Source organism: Cyprinodon variegatus, unplaced genomic scaffold (assembly GCF_000732505.1).
Source record: "Cyprinodon variegatus isolate N-32 unplaced genomic scaffold, C_variegatus-1.0 Scaffold254, whole genome shotgun sequence".
In the NCBI taxonomy this organism is placed as follows: domain Eukaryota; kingdom Metazoa; phylum Chordata; class Actinopteri; order Cyprinodontiformes; family Cyprinodontidae; genus Cyprinodon; species Cyprinodon variegatus.
Window position 1 is genome coordinate 985720 of NW_015150707.1, and position 22056 is coordinate 1007775.

General features: G+C 38.5%; 1 protein-coding gene across 1 annotated transcript in view; it reads right to left on the reverse strand.

The window, feature by feature from the left end:
• The window catches only part of LOC107089462 (39S ribosomal protein L23, mitochondrial-like), a 63621-nt gene that overhangs the window by 36823 nt on the left and 4742 nt on the right, over nt 1-22056 (reverse strand). The window contains exon 3 of the mRNA XM_015382271.1: nt 2544-2626. Coding sequence (XP_015237757.1) covers nt 2544-2626 — 83 coding nt within the window. The remainder of the gene's footprint in view (nt 1-2543; nt 2627-22056) is intronic.

Genomic DNA, 22056 nt, shown 5'->3' on the forward strand with positions numbered 1-22056 from the left:
AAAGTAATAACTCAGGTTAAAGCAGGAAACTAAGCTGAAGGTTCAGCTTAGAAGAATGAACATAACTCAGGTCTCTTAAGTTATTTTTCTTTAAAACAATTCTGTTATGGTTAAAAAAGTTGGTTAAATAAATATTTAATTGGAAGTCTGTGTTTGTGTTCTTTATTAAAATTAAATCATTTAGCAATATCATAAAACGTCCAGGCAGAGCTGCACATAAAATATGGTCTCAAATCTTTTCAATAATTATCGATATCGATCAATATGCATTTTTTTTTTTTTAAATCGATAAGCTTTTTTTCTATATCGTCCAGCCCTAATACGGATATTAATTTGTATATTATGACAAAATTTACAGTTGGTAAAAGACAATGGCAAAGCATAAAATAGGTCACCACTGACTGCTTGAGAAGATAATCTCAATTGTACTCTAGTGGTCAAGTCTGAAGGTCTTTCGAGTAACTTCCATTGCCATGGGAACAGTTTAGGAGAAGAAAAACAAAGGAAAAGTTTGTTTAAATTGACTCATTTGTACACTGGTGGTGCGCTTTGGTGGTGTGCGTGTGTGAGTAGGGGGTACGTATGGGTAATTATTACACAGCTCAGGGAAAGCCCTTAGCAGGGTTGGAAAACGCCCCCTCCACACTGCCATGCTAAACGGAGGCCCCTGTGTGGGTGGAACACAGAGGTAACCAAGTGTATGTGCCATTGTGTGTTTGGACACTCATATAGGTACTCAGGTTGCTGAGGAGAACCACAGGAAAAATATCAAAATTTAGAAACATAAAAATCTGTAAAGTATAAAAAAAAAAAATATGGTACAAACACAACTGCACACCTTGGAGACACAAATAAACCTCAATAAAGGTTTTTCCTAATGGATACAGACACACAGAGAGAGCTTTCACAGAACACTCGCAAACGCAAGCACAATTTCTCCCACTTTGAGATTGCGGTCTGGCAACCAGCTATCAAATTACAAATCCCAGACTGGAAAGGTAGCCATGGTAACTCCTTCCAAAATACCCCTGCCACACAAGAGGGGAGAAAGGGTTTCTTGCACCCCCCACCCCCCCGCCACTCTTTTTGGTCTATTCCTGTCTTTACACTGCCAATGGAGTGGAACTCCTGACGCAGACAGGGATACCTTCTCTGACGCACCTCAGGAAAACCAGGGGCCTTTAGCTGCCCCTTGTTCTTCATCCCACCCCATCCCTTGAAGCCTTGCAGCTTCCCTTGAACTTGTTACACCATGGAGCATTCTTTACCTCTGTAGCCTCTTACACAATCCTAATAAACAGTATTAATTGCTTCTCCACTCTATGGGCTAGGCGCCTCTCTCCATGATACCTCCTTGGTCTCTCCTCCATGAGGAAGATCCTGGCATGGCTGACCAATCTCTACCTCCTGTGCAGGCAGTTTAGGAACAAAACTAGAGCATACAAGCAAACACACTGTTTTGGCTCTCAGTTTGCCATAAATTAAAACTTATACTCAAATGAAGTCATCAAAAACCTTGAGCATATTTTGCTTCCCTGAGAAAAAAAGAAACCCAAAGACCAACAATTTGTTTGCATAATATTTAGAAACGGGAAAATCAAAGCTCCTAATAGAAGATCATGGAATTAGGTAGACTGTGAATGGTATTTGCACGTCTGGAGTAAGCGTGGTGTGTTCTGGAACAGCTGGAGGCCACAGTGCTGCAACAGCAGATCACCAGATAAGCAGCTGCATGTGTATTCAGAGAAAGGAGAACCAGGCATGTGAACCAATACCGCAACTGGTCTGCTGAAAACACTCCTGCGGCTGCATTTCAATAGAAAAATTAAATCAGAAGAAACTGCTAATCACTGTTAATTATCTTTTAAATGGAATCAATTAGACATGAGGCTTTGTAAAATACTGTCTGTAAACTCTGCGAATCCTATATAGAAATAAGGATCGAAACTAGATTCAAAATTATTTTAAGAGAAATGTAAAATAGGAAAAGGAAAAACATTTAATTCTCACAACAGGGATGTTTGCTTTGTCAGAGGTGTATTCTTTTACAATGTCCACCTGCCTGGTTCAAAAGGTTTCAAAACCTACATTAAAAGTTACAGGCTAAGAAAAGTGTTTACTAAAGCCAATTTATACTCCAGAAACCCGTTCTTAAAGTCTATTTTCCTTTTCAACAATATGTTTAGAGACAACTTTACCAGCGGACGTTACATCCCACAGTTAAACCAGGTGACCCCATAATTTACCTGTGCCACTAGCAGATTAATGTGAAATCCTGCATTCATTTTAATAATTGCATCCTGTTTCGGAATTTTGGAAAAATAATTTAAATAATAAAAAGGAAATACACCTGTATTCATTTATTAAGGTAAGAAAAAACGATCAAGTAGCAGTTCGCTGTTACTTATTGGGCAAAAGACTGTCTTTTCATTCCTCCTACAATTATCAAGTTGTTATACAGCTCATAATTAATGTTGAATTTTTAAAAGGTATGTAAAAAAAAAAATCTGTAATTTCTTTTGGAAGTATAAGGAAGAACTCACCAAACTGTATCCTGGTTCGGATGGCTCCTACAGGGACGTTATAGATCTTCTCCAAGTAGTTTTTGATATCATATTTAGTCATTCTGTTAAAAAACAAACAGGGTAGAGAAAAAGAGAGAAAGAAACCAGAGTTACAAAATGACTACAGGGTCATGGATTTAGGTGCAATAAGGACTAATCTGTAAATAAATGAGCCACTTTTAATACAGGTGTGACATTTGAACATTTAGTGCAATACTAAAAGGGTAAAATGTTGGTTTACGGTTCATGTTCACTTAATGGACCTTTATATAGAAATAATGCAGCCCATTTCCAAACTGCATTACTATTATCTCTGCTGTTATTTCATGTGCCGTAGCGGGACAGGACACTCGTGTACAATGCCATACTCAGCTCCTACTGAATGGACCATAAAGTGGGGAGAGGAGAAATGTGAGTGTCAGTGCTCATCCAATTAACTGTCTAGGAGTATTGATCGTGCCCAGTGAAATCCTACACAGGAAGTGGACCTGGCACCAACTGATCTGGCGGGCTAGCCCAGCTCAAGGCAGCCCACTGGGTAGAACTAGGAACAGCCTTACTTCCTCTGCCCAGAGGAAGAAAGGCTTTTAACTGCTAATCAATCTAGTCAATTGAATTAGCCCGGTAGAAAGCCCATCTCAAATGCGTTAGACAAAGTGCTTAATAGCGACGTTGTGGTCTGACAAGAGAGCCTCGGATGTGGTGTCTTCTATCACCTCATATGTTTCTTTGACAGTGTAGGACACTGTAATTTCTATTGTTTGTAAAGTAAACAGTTCAACACCTTGAGTATTTAATACCAATATTAGATGAAGCAAAGATTTGCCTGAGGAAAACCCCATCTGTGAACACAAAGACTCTTTGTACCAATGAGTGATGTAATATTTGTTTCCATGTTGTTGTTACAATTGCAATCCCTCCATAATAGGTCAAATTTTGGCAAGCTCAGAGTGAAAGAGAACAACCATGTTTGTATGCCAGGTGTATGGAGAAAGTTAGGTTTCCTTTCATTCATTCCATTCAGTTACATATTTCCACATTTGACAACACAAAAATACACAATAACATTATTTCCTGCAGTAAAAAGAGCTTTCCGCCTTCAAAAACGTTAGAAGTTTAAGCTTTCTGTCTCGCCTATGTTTTAGGACAACTTTGAGTGTCGACGTCAAAAGTTCTCTAGCTCCCTCCTACTACCATGCAATGGAAACATTTAGAAATTAAATATACAGTGAAAAAATACAAACAGAAACTACTGAAAATGAACACCTCCTCTAGCACTTCATACCAACATATGGCCCTTTAACTTCTTCATTATGGTAATATTATACAAGAAGCTAGCCTATCTTTAGAATATTGAGAAAAGTGTCCAAGTTTTTAATGTCTATTTGACCTAGAATCCTAAAAATCCAACCAAGAGGACTAATGTGCTGACAATACTTATACTTTTCTATGGGCAATGAATAGGAATACATGTTTATAAACACAAAACAGGGGTTCCACCAATGAACAGAGGGATTGTTCCTGACGCATGGCTGTAACAGCCATGTCTTGTCATGAGTTCAACTCCCAACCCCTTGACCTTTCCTGCATGTATTCCCTCCTCTCTTTCAACGGCATTTCCTGCAAGCCATCTTTAAAATAAAGGCTAGTAGTGTCAGATGAGCATCTTAAAAAAGAAAAAAATACGCAAAACAGCTCCCCAAGATGTGGGTAGCTGTAATTTGGACTTAAATTTTTCAGGTGCTTTTTGACAATGGTTTTATTTTCTATATGCTAAGGAAAAACATGGCAGCAGCCCCTACACTCCAGATGCTAGAAGCAATAAGTTCTCTAAAGGGAAGTAGTTAACTATTTATCCGATCTCTTGCTCTTCTCAGAATGTTCTGGTTTTTCTGTTTATTTGGTTTCTAGCTTGTTAAAGTAACTGAACGCAATGTTGTGAATTTAGAACAGAATGAGGCTACTGAAAACCTGTCCAGCATCTCTGCTGCTGATAAAATCACAAAAGCCTGAATGCTTGATATGGCTGCATGATGTTTTGGGACTCTGTCTTCACCACATTTTCAATTTTTGCACTATTCCTATTGCAAAAGATGGTTTGAATTCAATAACTGTTGGTTAATATTTTTCAAGTGCTATGAGCTTGCATTTTTTCATTCTTATCTAATATTTAGCCAACTGAAACAAGGCAGCGGATTTTTGGGCAAAAAATAGGTTGCCCAAATTGCTAAAAGACATGTTGTATAAAAAGCATAGCTGACAAATTTGTTACCATATTTTCACAACTATAAGGCGCATTTAAACATCTTTTTTTCCCTTAAAAATGTGCGGTGCGCCCTATAGTGCGGTGCGCCCTATGTGTGTTGTTACTGCGGACTAGAGACTGACATTTTTTCGGGAATCCCGCGGGTCACGGGATTCCCGTGGGATTCCCGTGGGATGGGAGTCAGTATTAGTAACGATCACGGGATTGGGACGGTACAGGATTAAACATTAACGGGAGCAGACGGGAGCGGGAGCAAACCAATAGTAACTTCCGCTCTGAGTTTTTCACCCGCGCTCAAAAACAACAAGAATGGGAGTGTCGCAGGAGCGGGAGTCATTCTGAATGGGAGCGGGATGGGAGTGGGAGTAATTTCACCAGGAGTGGGACGGGACAGGATTTAGATTTCTACTCTGGCCCGGGATCGGGATGGGACACCATTTTTTTCTGTGGGAGTGGGACGGGACAGGAGTGAAAATCCACTCCCGTGTCAGTCTCTACTGCGGACGTTGTTGAGACCACCATGAGAACGTTAAAGGGGGAAGTGTGGGCGTGGATTGTGCATAAAAGAACAGGTATGTGCTTTATGCAGAACTCCTCATCTCCTCATTGAGGAGATGATGAAAGAGTGGCTGAGTGAGGTGTATGTAAGGAGACCAGGTGGTTTTTTCCACGCATCACCATCGCTCTTAATCTGTGACTCCATGCGTGCCCATCTCACAGCCAATGTGAAAAACATGGAGAAACAAATGAACGCTGTGCTTGCTGTTATTCCGGGAGGTCTGACAAAGGAACTTCAACCGCTCGACATTGGTGTGAACCTGCCGTTCAAAGTAATAAGCTACTTTCACAGCGGACGCAGCAAGAGCAGCAAAATTGTGTCTGCTGCTTCATTTTTGCTGCTTGTACCAGTTAGTTCTGACGCGCGGCTGAAGCAGCTTTGCTGCTTTGGCTGCACGATGCAAAAGTGTGTCTCACGCGCGTTGGGCGGAGCTACTCTATCCTTTCTTTGCCTTGCAGCTATATTTGCTGTGATCAGTGGGAATAAAGTAGTTTTAATATGTTTTTAAGTGAGAAAGTCCACCTGAAAACTAAATCATTGCAGTCAGTTCTTCCAGATTACAATCCCACCTTCTAATATTATTTCTGTCGGAGCCGCTCAGACCCCAGCATACCAGCAGTGCGCTGTCAGTAGGAATCCCATTCAACAGCAGCCTCTGGCCGGGTCGCCTCCTCACGGTTCACCGCGGCAGCTGGTAGGTGTTTTTCATCTAAATAATCTAAACTGCAGGCACCAGGATAATAAAAGCGAACATATTCTGCCGGCAGATTTTTGCATTTTAAGTTAATTTATGCGTCAATAAACTGTTTCAGAGGAGTGATCACAGCGCTCTGTGTCATCAGCGATGTGTCTGTCTCACGGCCAGCTCCCAGGTTTGCCTAATACTTTGTAATAAATACATGAATAAAGCACAGTCATACTCAGTTTTGCTCCCGCTCTATTTTGAAGTACACAGTAGAGGTATTTAAACGTAGTAGAGGACATGTACCTGTACATAAAACCCGCGCCAGTGCGCCTTATGTGTGTGTTAAATACAGTAATGGCACACATAACTGAGACTGCACCTTTTAGTACGGTGCGCCTTATGGTCGTGAAAATGCGGTATTAATTCCTGACAGATATTATAAAAAATAAAAAAACAATGCACTAGCAAGAACGTGATGAAATGAAAAATATTACTACTCATTTCTAGTGCCATTTTCTATTACCTATGGTTGTCTTTCTTTGAGAAGATTGGTTTAATAATCTAAAACATTTAAGTTACCCAAAAATGTAAAAAAAAAAAAAAATTTAATTGAGACAATAGCTTTCAAAATTATCTGTAAAGTTTCATTCTTTTGACTGTGCCAAATAAATGGCTTTGAGCTTAATGGCTAGTCAACACTGTTACTATTTTTCTTAGTCTGTCGGACTTGTAATCGAAAGAAAAAAAAAAAAATCAGGCAACTGATCCTTGTTAATGGTATATGGACTGAATTCATATGGGGAGTGGTGGCCTAGTGGTAAGGGCATAAGGCTTGGAGTCTGGAGGTTGTGAATTCGAAACCCACTCCCAAAGACTTCCACTCTGATTCTCAGAGCAAGACCGTTAACCCCACAATGCTCTCCGGGCTCCACAAATGGCAGCCCACTGCTGGGTTGGATTAATTGCAGAGAGTGAATTTCATTGCGCTGTACTTGTGACAGTGTAATGAAAATTTAAAAAAACGCAGGAAAAATTCATTTACTGGTCTCAAAGTGGTCAATAAGGCTCAACCTTTTACACACATTCATCCACCGGTATGCAGAACGACAGACAAGTTGGGGCTAAGTGCCTTGCACAGTGGAACATTGACATGTGATGGAAGTTCAATCGGGATGAGTTGGCCAGCTATGTGGTCCTCTGGAGCTAAGGAACCACAACAGTCGAGGGGGCAGCATGCCACTGCTAGCTCAGGAAAAGAGCTGAGGAGTACAGGGGTAACTCAGAGAGGCCTGCCAGGATACAGAGCACAGATGGCACAGAAGAGACTACAGCTGGCTAGCTAGAGAATAACCACAGAGGATTGAGGTTGATCAGATTAGTCCATCACTCGAAGTAGCATGAGCAGGAAGAGGCAAAAGCAGGCCAAGGCTAGACTCTAGAGGCTAAATGATAGTGATGGACAGAGGACCGCTGAGGATCAGAGGAGTCTGCAGGTGGGGTGAGCAGCCGAGGAGGATAAGAGAAGGGATTTGGTGGCCTGTGTCTGTGCTGGAGGTAGGATATGAAACAGTCCTTCTACGACTAAATTAAAAAAGTTATTTTAGAAGACACAAACTTAAGCGCATTCACTGGTTTACCCTTTGTCTTTCATTTAAAAAAAGCTTGTCTCTGCGCCCTCCTCCACTATAACAGCGGTCAATTCATAAAACTTTCTCATCTTCCAATTTTGATATTTGTACTTGAGACAAGTGTTGAAGAATTTATGGATTTGATGCTACGATCTTATGTAAATTAATCTCGTCATCGATAGACAAGATAGGTTAAGCAGTGTGTCTGTGCTTTCACACCTGAATCAGAGGCTGAATTAACTCCACAGCATGCACTCAAGTTCTCTAGATTCTGGCAAGTGACCTGACTATCTGACTCAGCAGTGTTGAAGCAGAGACTCATCAAAAACGCAAGGGACACCGGACTTCCAGGACTGGAATTGAGAAAACCTGGTATAAAATATATCAGGTTTTATTTACAGTGCATATGCACATGCCCATAGAAAACCATTCATTTAACTTAGTCTTTTTTTCCCTATGCTCAGAGCAAAGAAGAGCGTTTACCAGGATTTGACACACAGATGAGCATTTCTGCTCCATATTTACCCAACTCTCCCAATAACCAGCGTCTCTCAGAGTGCATAAGGGAAGCAAATCAAGCGGAATGACCAGGGGTACTTAGGACCATGAGAGCTGGAAAGAGTAATTGCTTAGAGAGGTTGGTTTTCCTAGAAAGCAGAGTCGGGGAACTGGAGTAGAGGAAAGTGTCTTGAGGTCTGTTGAGTCTCATGTGAATCATTAGGAGGACGAGGACTGATCCTGATTAATGAGAAGAACGGTTTCTAAATAAGCACTGCTTTTAACACTTCAGATATCCAGCCACCACAAACCAACAGATGGTATAAATGAGGTCCTGGTATAATCATGTCTTCTACAATGCTTGCAGTTAATGAATAGGTACTTGACATTGTTCAAAAACTAGAGGGAAAAAAAAGATAATCTTGAATAGCTACAAGCCAACAAGATTTTTAATAAAGACCAGCTCCTAATGTAGGAGCATATTTGGGGAAAAATGTATTCATTTTGTAGAGCAATATGAAACCAGAAAGGGTTTTTTTCTAGCTACTCACAAACAACTATTTGGAGATATATTATTCACCAGGAAAAAACTTCATGTTCGGAAATGCCTCTCTTTATTATCTGTATAGGATGAAATCTGCTACTTTATGTAAGAAAAAGCAGGATTTGAAATGGAAGCAGTCTTGAGAAGGAGGATTCATGGAATTCATACATTTGTGTTTTCTTGAAATGGATTAAATGTCCAGATGTAAATCAAAACTAGTTGTTAAAAGATGATGATTTCCAGGCAAGTTTCAAAGCATACCATTCCCTCCCTTCGAATGTATATAGAAGGTTACACTAAATGCATATACAGTAAGACATCTACCCCAAACATTCGGCTATATAGCTGTAGAATTAAACAGTTATTCTGTGTGATGACAAGACCAAGGAGTCATAAAAACAAACTAAGAGGCCCCTAGTGAGTTCATGAAACTCTATAAGAATGAGATTTAAACAACACATCATAGCTGTGGTCATCAAAGAAAACTTATACAAGCCATACCTTTTTTTTATTTAATTACTTTATTTTGTTTCATTTTGATAAGTTAAAATAAACCAGAAATATTAAATTATCATAAAAACAATCGACTACTTGAGTAACTACTTTCAAAAACTGGCTGGAAAATTATTGTTTTTTCCAACAAACATTTTTTTTCTACTTTTCTGCTTTAATAAGCACACATTAATGTTATTCAGTGCGGATGGAGTGGAGATACACCGATCCAATATTCGGATTGGATATCACTCTGATATTAATTTATAAGCATTCCGATCAAGTCATTTCTAATATACACAGCAGTTATAGGGATCTAGTCTTCAATTGCATGATAGAAAGCTTATTACGTTATGGTGCAAAGCACAAATAGCACCTAGTGATTATTTATATCTATATAATTTACAAAAATTCTTTAACTCTCGTGACAAGGTCTACAGTATATTAATTCAGCAGAAGTGTAGGATAGGTATCAAATATCAGTCAATTACACTCAGACCACATATGGTATGGGATTGGATCGGTAGAATATGGGAACGGTGCATCTCTAGTATTGAAAATATCTCATTTATTGCACACAGATGAAGAAGAATCAGTAATTCTATGATAATCAGGAATTTCTATCTGCAAAAATCAAAGAGCTACAATCACTGTTAAAAACCACACAGGTTGGAGCACAAACCATTACCCCACTTCATGACCATTTAAAGAAAAGAAAACATGGTCAAAACACGGACTAGTTTAGAACCAGGTGAGGCCAGTGAAAGATGTTTGCTAAAGTTTTTTTATTATTATTATCATTATCATCATCATCATCTTTATTATATTTATTATTATTATTCTATTCTCTACACCCATATCTAGGGATGTCCCAATCAGATGTTGATATCGGTCCGACATCAGAAAAAAATGAGATAAAATTATGTATTATACCGGCATACACCAAAAATCACCAAGATTATGTAACCCTTTGTTTAATAATCAATGTGTCAGTTGATTTCATACACATTATTGTTGACCACTGTTCTCTCAGTGATAATAATTCACAACACAAAATAAGCTAAAGTAGGTATGGTTTGTGTTTATATCATATCAGGTAAATATCTGTATTGGTCAGTTCTTAAAGGTGCAATATCAGTACTGTATTGGAAATCAAAAATGTGGGTTGGGACATCCCTTCCCTTTACCCCTGCCTTCAAAGCCCACTCTCTATCTGTTGGTGGGGTTGTAGCGCATGTGTTAATCTCGGGGGGTGAGTGAGTTTGAAGGCTGCAGAGGTTATAATACATGCTAGTCTTGAAACTCATTAACTGTCAGGGTTGGAATTAAATTCTTTGAAACAAACACAAAAAATTGTATTTAAATTGAAAAAAGTCCTAAATTGATACCTTACTTTAAATTAATATTGCTGAAGATTCCTAATAATAAAAACGTGTTTTCGGGGGGGAACACTGTGTCCTTTTTTTTATTAAAGGCCGTACAATGTACGAAAAAGCTGTCCTATGTTGACGCACTATATATAATGTATATATCCCATGCACCTTTCTTCTTCATTTGGCTCATTTCTCCTTTGACTATTCGAGCTGATGTAACAAATTTCTCCACTGTGAGATCAATAAAGTCAATTAATCAATCACTGTTAAACAAAATGCCAAAGAAAGTGGCAATTTTTTCACCACTTATGTTCCATTTATCATAACAGCAAGAATGTCCCAAGTACCATAACTTTAAGTCATTAAAATCCATTACTACTATGCAACAGAATTCTAACTCTTATATATAAATACAGCAAGGATTTGTCAAGGAGCCTTTTTCTTACTGACCTCAATCAATCTTAGCCTCCAATTTAGCTACAATCAGGAACATAGTCTGGAACAGGACCTGGGCTCAAAGTTGAGGAGAAAATGTCAAGAGTTGTGATTGTACATAAACAAGGTTAAACTTAGACAAAGGGTGTGGTGTCCCAAAAAATTATGCAGGCAACAACTGATCATCATCATCATCCCAGTATAAATATCCACTCGACTCCACAGGCTAACCTTTCACACTTCTTCCTCTTGAGAAGAAAAAAACTCTAGCAACTGCTGAGGCTGAAGGCATCATTTCACGCCAACTGGTATATATTTATAAGCAAACGTAAATGCTAGAAGGATTCCTCGACCGACATGATGAAAGAACTCGAAGCACAAAACCTATAAAGAATCAGGTGACGCAAACCACGGATAAGGATCAGTTTTGGTTTGTTGTTGCCAAGCAGGCTTAGAAAGGAAATCTCAGAATCATCTTTAAAAAGTGGCTTGGTTGTATCTCATTTAAAGTAAAAAATGAAACAGCACAAACATATGACTTTGAGTTAAAGCTGGAAGAGAAAAAAAGAAAGGAGAAAAAAAATACTTGCAGTCTCAGCTGCACCCCATTAAAGCATATCCTACAGTTGTTATAGCACAGTCATTTGCCAATCTATGGATTACCGTAGACTATAAACCTCCATCAGTCGCTTAAAATGAAAACTCTCATCAGCAACTAATCAACATGCTCTTGGATATTTCCTATTTTTAAATGTGTTAACTCAATGTAAGCCAAGAGGATTAGGAGTATCATTTACAAGGGTTTAATGTGGTTCATTTACACCTGTGTTCTGAAAGCACAAGAGAAGTAGGTGAAAGGCCATAGTGAGAAAAGACAGCAGCTAAACAGAAAGCATGGGCAGCTAAGACTGATTTTAAAATTATCTTATTTCATTCATTCTGTCAATGAATGTACAGTTGCTAACAATACTTTATATCACTTATTGCTGAAACTGCTGAGGCAATATTGTTTTTTTGGAATCTTATCTGTATTTTTTTTTTTTTTATGCACTGAGCAGTTAATAGTTAAAAAGAACAAATTTAAAATTTCATACATTTCCATAAGATACTTTTTAGATCTTTCTCCCCAGCTGTTTAAATAACATTATGAATAACTAATTACATAATCGCAGCTTGAAAAATAATCTTAAGGATAGTTCCATAAAATAAAATAAAAACACAATATCTGATGATAAGGGTGTGGTATTGGCTATGCAAAAGCTTTATGGCACCTAGAGGTGGGCGACAAATAATTACAGACAATATTATCCTAAATGCTGTTTTGATCATGTGTAATTTACCATATGTGGCAGCTTTACATAAATTAAACGGTAACCATTTGCACCTGCTAAGTGAGAATCGGAGTAAGTATCCTTCCAGGAAAAAAGATCATTTTAAGAGTAGTTAGTGAACCATAGTTTATTTTTTACCTTTCTTGGAAGCCCTAAAACTTGCATTTTCTTGGCCTCGTTTAGAGTTTTAAAAAGACCCAGGCGGTCTTTTTGTAATGTCAATAGATTCAGTTTGTAAGATGATTGTCAAATTATTTATGGATTCAATATTCAAATGAAGGTGTGAAGTTGGAAATGTAAAGTAGACAATACCTATTAGCTTAAAATGATAGTTAATATGGGAAGAACAATTGTTTACACGCTGTATTTTTCCCCAATGCTAGTCAATTCTTTACATACTTTTCAAGATGGCTTAGGAATTCAGGTTTTAATAGCAAGTTTTACCTAAATAACATGTGGTGCTACTAAAGAGGCAAACTCATTAGTACTTTCATACAGATAGCAAGAAAACAAGTGGTTTGGCAGATGGAGAGTGGGCAGTTGAATAAATATTGTGTGAAACAGTAATGATCTGACGTCTACCTCAATTTGGGTGGACTTACTGGTCAGTGTGGTGATTATTATTTTTAAAATGATGCGCTCACTTCGACGTGTGACTTTGTGAGTGCCAAGCCTCATCAGTGTCACCTGATCAGGGGGGAAACATAGTGCCAGTGATTGCAACCACAAAAAATAACCAAAAAAAACAAGGGGACAGTCCAAGTATGTGCAGCTTATCACACTCTTTTCTTTATCGAATAAAATAAATAAATAACGACAAAAAAACTTTACAGATCTATCTCAGAATGACCTCTCACTTCCTCACAAGTACCCGTATATAACATCTCACAAGGTTTATTGTTATTTCTCGTTATATTTCTAACATTCAAATTCTGCATCTGTTCTGGTTTGAGATACTGTGCAGCAGTCTGGTCATGAAGTGGGGCTTTGTTTTATAGCCACGAAAGTTTATTTATTTATTTTTTTTTTTTTTTACTTTTTGGAATGTGGAACAGTGTTTCAATTAGTGAGGCACAGAGAAACAAGTGAAAAAATCTACACATATTTAGATCTGCTCACCCTGCGCAGTCTGAGCCTCTTTATGCTCACTGCAGTCAGTGTAACATGGCAGACATGGCAGAAAAAAAACGTAGTCTTTACTTTCCTTAGTGGAGCATTGCGACCCTTTTAAAGTGGCATTGTCAGTCGCTTCAAAAGCATTAAAGCATATAAGCTCTACAGTTGTCTTTACATGGACATCAATGAAAACTTATAAAAAAGAAAATAAAAATACTTGTAACAAAAGTGAAATTACAGCCCATTTGTCTATACTATAAAAATATGTAACAATGGCCAGGGGAATACATCATGTACTGTACATAAATACAGCATTTTGAAAGTAATTTTTTGAGCAGCTGACATGGCCAGTCTGGCTGCCAGGCTAGTTAAGCCAAACAGGCAGTAGTAGCATTGGAAAGATTTGTGTTACGTTCACACCTAAAGCAGCAGAGGCAGCAGGAGCAGCTAGTTTACATGCAAAGTCAATGGTTGACGCCCATCAAGGCACAGCAAAACGTCCCGCAGCTCGTTTTGAGCAGCTTGTCGTGAGGTTCTGAAATGTGGGACGCGTTGTAAACGCAGCAGCTGCTGGAGTTGGAAAAATGTGGCTTTTGCTGCTCAACGTGCCGCATCAACCAATCAGAGAAGCTGATCTGGGAGCTGGCAGGGAGACAGACACAGCCCTGGTGATACAGATCACTATGATCACTCCTCCGAAACAGTTTAGCAGTTTAACTCTTAGTTAGCAGTTTAGTTTAACGCCTAAATTAACTTAAAATGCCAAAATCAAAACTTGTTCACTTTTATTATCCTGGTGCCTGCAGTTTGGATTACATACATGAAAACCGCCTTCCAACCTCTGCGACAAACCGCAAAGAGACGACCGGGCCATAGGCTGCTATTGAATGGGATTCCTACTGACAGCGCATCGCCGATATGTGGAGGTCTGAGCGGCTCCGACAGCAAAATAATATTTGAAGGCAGGATGGTAATCTGGAGAACTGACTGCACAGATTAAGTTTTCAGGTTGACTTTCTCACTGAAATCATATTAAAACTACTTTTTACCCACTGATCACAGCAAATATAGCTGCCATTGTTACAGGCAAAGAAATGATAGGTTAGCTCCACCCAACTCGGGTAAACTCAACTTAATATAAAGTAATATCTTTAGCCAAACTTTTTTGACATTGACCTGTTAACTGTTGCCGTCCTGTCTGCAGAACATATGTGGTGCTTCAAAACTTCCAGTCTCATACTACCACAATAAGGCTACAATAGAAAAGCTTTATATGGCAGGCTAGATGCTTTCCGAGGGTGAAAGGACAGCAGCTGATGTAGTGTATTGTTTTCAGGCTCTTTTGGTCTGGTCAGTTACCACTTTAATATAGGTAACAATTATAAACTCTTTTGCAAGTTAAAATTTATCTTAATGGAGTAATGATCTGATGGAGCACTTTCACTTTTTCTTGTAGAAGAAAAATGCACCAGCTTGGCTGCTGCAATCAAGGAAGTCCAATTATAGATGAGATGGAGCTAGTTTGCCATTGACTATTCTGAAATGTATGATTCAGTGCTTCTATGCCATTTTTGTAATAGTGCAGTGGTACTGGTACAGGACACAAATCCTGAGGTTGTGGGATAGATCCCCCAGCTCATCATTTTGGGCTGCATACTGGTGGCATGGGTAGCAAGCCTTGCAGCTTGAAGGATCTGGGTCTTTCTTCATGGAGTTTGCGTGTTCTCCCTGTGCAGGTGTGGGTTCTCTCCGGGTGCTCTGGCTTCCGCCAACAGTCCAAAAACACGACTGTAAATGGGCTTCTTTAAATTCTCCTTAGGTGTGACTGTGTGTGTGAATGGTTGGTTGTCCTGCGATAGACTGGCGACCTGTCAAGGGCGTACCCTGCCGCTTTCCCATTGACTGGTACAGGATACAAAACCTGAGGTTGTGGCGCATGATTTTGGGCTGCGAGGCACCAGCACCCCTCGTGACCCCAGCTGGGATAAGCGTGACGGAAAATCGATGAGCTAACCATTTAGCATCTCGCTAACCAGTTAGCAACTTAGTGATAACTGGTTAGCAAAATACTTCCGACAAACCGGCCACAAACAAAATTGCTTGCGAACCTTCCGCCCCAACAATCCCGCCCCCCTGTTAAAATGGTAATTATATTGCAAGCAATAAATTACCTATTAAGATTTTAGTTATATTTTGTAAATCCATTTCTGTTAAGCTTGTAGAACAGCTCTCAAATTAAAAAAAAACATAAAACAAAGTTATAATCTACTATTTTACCATGTGGAAATATAATACCTCTTTAATGCAAAAATCTAAAGGATATAATTTTGCTTATTTTGAATATTAGAAACTAAATAACCCAACATTTTTCTTGTACCCTTATGTTGTCATTTAAATAGCTGAGCTGGTCCACATTAAGGTTCAATGGCTTCATATACACCATGTCCTTGGATGTTCTCTCTTCAGCATTGCAATAACTCAATTAAATTAACTAATTTGACACTACTGCCATTGTTTGAGGTACACAAACTCAAAACAGAGGCAATGAACCCCTGGCACCAACTACTGTTTTGGCAAAACAACACCAGCACCAATATTAAGCTCTCACAGTGACCTGGACCATTGTGTGGCCTGGCCTGAGATCTGTATTAATGGAGAACTATGCAAGTCTGAAAAAAAGAGCAAAGATCTGAAATGAGAAATGGAGGTTTCAATGCCTTGTATCCTCTTTACTTCCATATGAACTTTACTTGGCACTGGGGTGATTCAGAAACCAATGTGACTCTTGTGGCTACCATGAGCCCTTTTAAGAAAGGCTGCCTGTTTTAGCAAGTTGACTTGGCAAACCACTGGGAGGCTTTTTATGTGGCTCCTTGTTTGATAAAAGTTTTTTTAGATCTACTTAGAGGCTTTTTATAGTGCTTTTCTGGTTGGTGAATGAAATATAAGAATTCCCTGGGAAAGACGGGGAGGAGGACACCAAAACAAATGGAGGTGTTGTAAGGCTGTAGGCGACAGGCGCTTACTGCATTCTGGAAGAATCCAGTACCTTCAGGCTCATGTTGCCCATGAAAATCATTTATCAAATAAGTGACAGCCAAACAGGGCTTAGGTTTACACAGATATTAATTTGTTGACAGAATTCATAATCTCAATTGCTCTTAGGTGAGCTAATAGTGAAAAACTGTGTAATAGGACAAGTGGAAAATACCATAATGATATGTGATTCATGACAAGCAAAGGAAAAAACCCATAGCATAGACTACCAGCATATTTTTTGTTAAGCAAACTTAAAAAAATTAAAAAAAACTCAACTAAAAAGATGTTACTGGATGACCTTTCTTAACACTCGTGTACTCCTGTAACCCTTTGGGCATTTTGTCTTACCATGAGTACCCCCTGTCAGTCAAAAGTATTGATGGTTGTCCAAAAGTGTAACATCCAATAATTTAATCTTTCAATTTGATCATTTAATTTTTATAATTTTATGTTTTCCATCTCAAATAGAAATAAATAAATAAAAACACATAAATATATTGCCTGGAATTCAGTTAAGAATTGAAATAAATACAAAATAAAATCATATTATAAACTGGAGCTCCTCTGAGCATTTCAACTTGATGAATTGGGAACAAATTACAGAACAAAAATTAAAGTCAGACTGAATTAATTAGTTTTGCTCTGTTTTCCCTCAAGACACCTGAGCTGCTTTGATGAGCTCCGATAGCTCAGGGTAAAAAACAGCTGATACCAGCCTGTACATCCAGTCTGTTCCTCTGCTTGGTTTTTATGTTTGTCACAACTCAAGAAAAACTCAAACATATAAGAAAAAAATGCTTTTTTTATTGATAAAAGCCTGTTAGATGTTTCAATTGGGTCTTCACAAAGCAAAACAGACACCAGCCCTATTTTATTTTACTACCTACGAAATTAAATATTTTCATGTACCCCTTACAATGCACTCGAGGACCACTAGGGGTACGCGTACTGCTGGTTGGAAAACACTGCTCAAGTAGACCACTTTCTTTCCAGTGAAATACATTGGTATGTTCTTTTCATGCCTTTTTTAAATCAATTATAAGAGTTAATTAGCTCCTTCCACTCTTGGGTTGCAGTTATGTGATACACTTATTTCCACCTAATGTCAACTAAAAATGGCTGCCGAAGTGCCAAGAAAATGCGACTCTTCTTCCAAACATTTTTTTGCTTTAGATTCAAATTTTCAGAATCGATACATGGAAAAAGTCCAATTGCATGACGGATTAGATCTTTATGCGTTATCCAACAAAAATTTGACTTACGAGTTGGCAAAATACCTGCCAGTTCAGTTCCACGATATCTCCAACAATTAAGTGTTACAAACAAGCTTTTGCACTGCTAAACAAATGAAGGCTTGGAAAAGCATGGATGCCTACAACTTTTTCATCTGTGGATGGGTTAAAAATGTCGGAGTTATGGTCCTGAAAGAAAAGTCTTGCATTATAGAGTCGTGTAAGTAACGATTATCATATGAACTTCTACTACATGTATTGAATGCATCTTCAAATCACTGCTCATGACAATTATAGGCTCTTCATATGTACATTAAAAACAAAGTCAATTAATAACCTTTAAAAAAAGTGATTGCAAAAAACTATGGCATTATTTTGACTCGGCTCCCTTCAAAGTCAGAGAAATGATATTAAGTCTTTTTTCTGTCTTTTTGTGAAAACCTTAGTGCAAGGCCCCTTTTTAATATCTTCACAAGGAAACTAACCTTTATCGGTCTTGTGATTTGATCTGTTAGAAAAGCCTTAAACAACACACGCAAGTGATGATTGAACACTCCCTAAACACGCGGCTCTAGTCAACAACTCACTCGGCAGACCACCACTTTATGAGATGCATAAGTAATCAGGCGGAAGTAACGTCAATTGAAAGGGAAGAACTAGGTTTGCTTGTTTTCTTGAACATATGAAAGTCATTCATAAAAAAAATAAAGAAGTAGTGATAAAGAAATTAAGTTTGAATCCATGGACTGAACAATATGAGAGAGATAATCAGCTGGTTCAGAAGTTTGTACAGGATACTGTTATGTGCTTTCTTGGCAGTTTTTCTGAGGTTTTTATATGGATATTGCAATTATCGACCGAAATAAAGAAATATATCATGGCATAAGTTTTGGTCATATCATCAAGACATATAGTGTAGATATTAGACTGAACTGCTTTTAGTATTGCTAAAAGTTATATTTAACTTGTCCAATTTCGTGTTAAAGAAACAGAAAAGCTTTCATAGGGTGTCCTAATTTCTGAATGTGATTGTGTAAACAGAGCTACACATACACAGATCAAGTGCACTTACGACTTCAAAGTACATAGTGTCATAGTGGCTTAGTGGTGCAAAAGAAACTGGAGAGTTGTGCTCAGCACAGATGAAAGTCAAAAGAAAGCCGCTCCTCATTGTTGGTTTACCCTTTGTAAGGTAGGGTTGAGATATGCGCACTCTCTACTTTAACCCTCCCATCTGGAGAGACAATAGATGTGCAGAAGTTTCTTAACACTACGTATCCAGATCATAAAAGACATTGTTTGGAGGTAAGCCATCGAGGAACCTGAGACACCAGGCATACAAGAGACAGTTGAGATGATTGGGGGGGGGGAAAAGAGCAGCGTGTGAATAATTACATTTTTGGTTCAGTAATTGGGTGTGATAATCTTACAGCATGACACCAATTAAAGGGTCATAAAAGGTGGCGAAAATTTTTACATAAAGACAGTTCAGTAAAGCTGGTTACACTCATACGGAGGGTGTGTTCAGCTTTTAGACAACAGGTATTCAAAACTTTTTGGCCTAAACAATAAACTGGTTTCTAACAGTGAGATTAAGTGGAACATTTATGAAGGGCAACTGTCATTGTTTGAGGCATTGCGTTCAACTCAGCTGCCCTCAAGCCACTGCCAGGTGAGACACAAGAGGTGTGTGTGGGTGGGGTGAGGGGGTGGGGGGTGGACCTGGAAATTTGATGATGTTCTAGAGCCGAGAGGAAATACTTACCAAGCACAAAAAGCTTGAGAACAATCAAAGATGAAACAAATGCTTCCCTCCCACAGACAAAAGCAGAACTCAAAGAAATCAAAAACAGCCCAGGTGTTTCAAAAAAGAAAGATTTTTTTTTTAGATATGAAGCTTTTGGGAGGCCAGACAAAATAGAGACCAAGGTGGCACAGAGAAAACGGTAGAAAATAACAAAAGGGTAAGAAAATTAGATATAAAAGAAAAATAAAGGAGAGGTAATATTCAACTTTAAGCGGTCATTTTGAAAAGTAATAAAGCTTTGATCTGATATGTGGTTTTGCAGTTTTGACAATAACCCTCGTCGCGCTTCCTTTAATAGGAGCCTCATACAGATGTTCTTCCAATCTTGTAGATTAAACCACAAACATTTTTTTGAGGATGCAAATAATGATGGTTTTGCTAATTCATCTGTAGATTGTTTTAAGAATAGATTATTTCTTCAGATAAAGGGTTTTCCTAAAGACCTTTTTTTTCAGAATTTGAACTAGGTGGAGCTAAAACCATGCCACTTGAGGAGTTTTGAATGGAGCATATTTGCAGATAGGGAAGGTTTTTCATATATATGCTTGGACAGTTTGTTGACAATTTCACATCATCAGCAGACAATTATTTAAATAGTCCAATAATCACTGTGAATTATTTTTTATAATTGATTAATTATGATTAATTCTCATAACATTTCCAGACAGAATTTCATCTTTTCACACCTAAAACTGTTTAAAAACAGTATTGTTTCACAATGCATGATGCTGCCACTGGCATGTTCAGTTTTTTTTTTTGCTCAGCTGACCAAAACATTGCAAACTCCTGCAAACTGATGTATTTTCTCTGCCTACACAACACACTACAGTAACCCAACTCAAGTGCCAAATCCTAATAAAATACACTCACCGGCCACTTTATTAGGTACACCTGTCTAACTGCTCGTTATCACATGGCGGCAACTAAGTGCATTTAGGCATGTAGACATGGTCAAGACAATCTCCTGCAGTTCAAACCGAGCATCAGTATGGGGAAGAAAGGTGATTTGAGTGACTGTGAACATGGCATGATTGTTGGTGCCAGAAGGGCTGGTCTGAGTATTTCAGAAACTGCTCATCTACTGGGATTTTCACGCACAATCATCTCTAGGGTTTACAGAGAATGGTCCGAAAAAGAAAAAACATCAAGTGAGCGGCAGTTCTGTGGGCAGAAATGCCTTGTTGATGCCAGAGGTCAGAGGAGAATGGCCAGACTGGTTCGAGCTGATAGAAGGGCATGACATGAGTTCACTGTACTCAAATGGCCTCCACAGTCACCAGATCTCAATCCAATAGAGCATCCACCATGGGATGTGGTGGAACAGGAGATTCGCATCATGGATGTGCAGCCGACAAATCTGCGGCAACTGTGTGATGCCATCATGTCAATATGGACCAAACTCCCTGAGGAATGCTTCCAGCACCTTGTTGAATCTATGCCACGAAGAATTGAGGCAGTTCTGAAGGCAAAAGGGGGTCCAACCGGTTACTAGCATGGGGTAGCTAATAAAGTGGCCGGTGAGTGTATATTAATCTCTCCTTTCCCCCCTTTTTTGAATTAAATGGCACAGTGATTTAGATTTAAAGCTATTTTTTGAATATGCGCCTATTTTAATGGTTCATTTATTAATTTCATTATGCATTTTTAATCATGGCATAATTGGTCTTCCGTAAACTTTACAACTTATCTGTTTGCGTTTTCTCTTAGACCTTATGAAGCTTCTTAGCAAACCTCTAAGGGATCGCACTACAGTGAACTCATTTCTTTGTTTAGAGCAACTGGATTTAATTTCAAGCTATCAAAATAAAGAGAATACAAATTCTAATCACAATTTATAAAATTTGTTAAGAAACAAATTTAAACACGTGTTTCTCAAACCCTTTCTCTATAAAATTTTGTGTTGGTTTAACTACATAAATTCTGTATAAATTACAGTAAAAGCTTACGCTTGAGATGTGGCAAAATGTTTGGAAGTTCAAGGAATATGACCAAGTGTGCACCAAGATATATAGTTAAGGTACGCTGATACTAAATATGTTTTGATCACATCCAACTGAAACTGAAGCCATTAAAATAAGAGGCTACCAAATAACATTTTATTTTTTCCTACACTGTTACACTGATGCTTCTCCTGCTACACAATTTGATTCAGGAACTGTAGCTCCTGGGTGTCATTAATATAAAGATCGCCTTATAATACCAACATGCTTTATGACACCATCATCACCGGCTCTCATGAACAGCTGCTCAGTTCAATAGTTTACTCACGCTTACACGCCTACAACTGCTTTCACTGCCTTCTTGACTCACTCATCAATAAACTAGGAGTGGGAGTGATATTTAGTTTGTGTCATTGTCTCACAACGTGGGACCTCGTACTACATGTTTGAATAAATACAGAAAAACAACATTTCGAGCACACAGTGAGGCTCCAGTTCCGTATCAATCAGCTGTGTACCTCTAACAGGCATCAAAGACTGCAAAGAA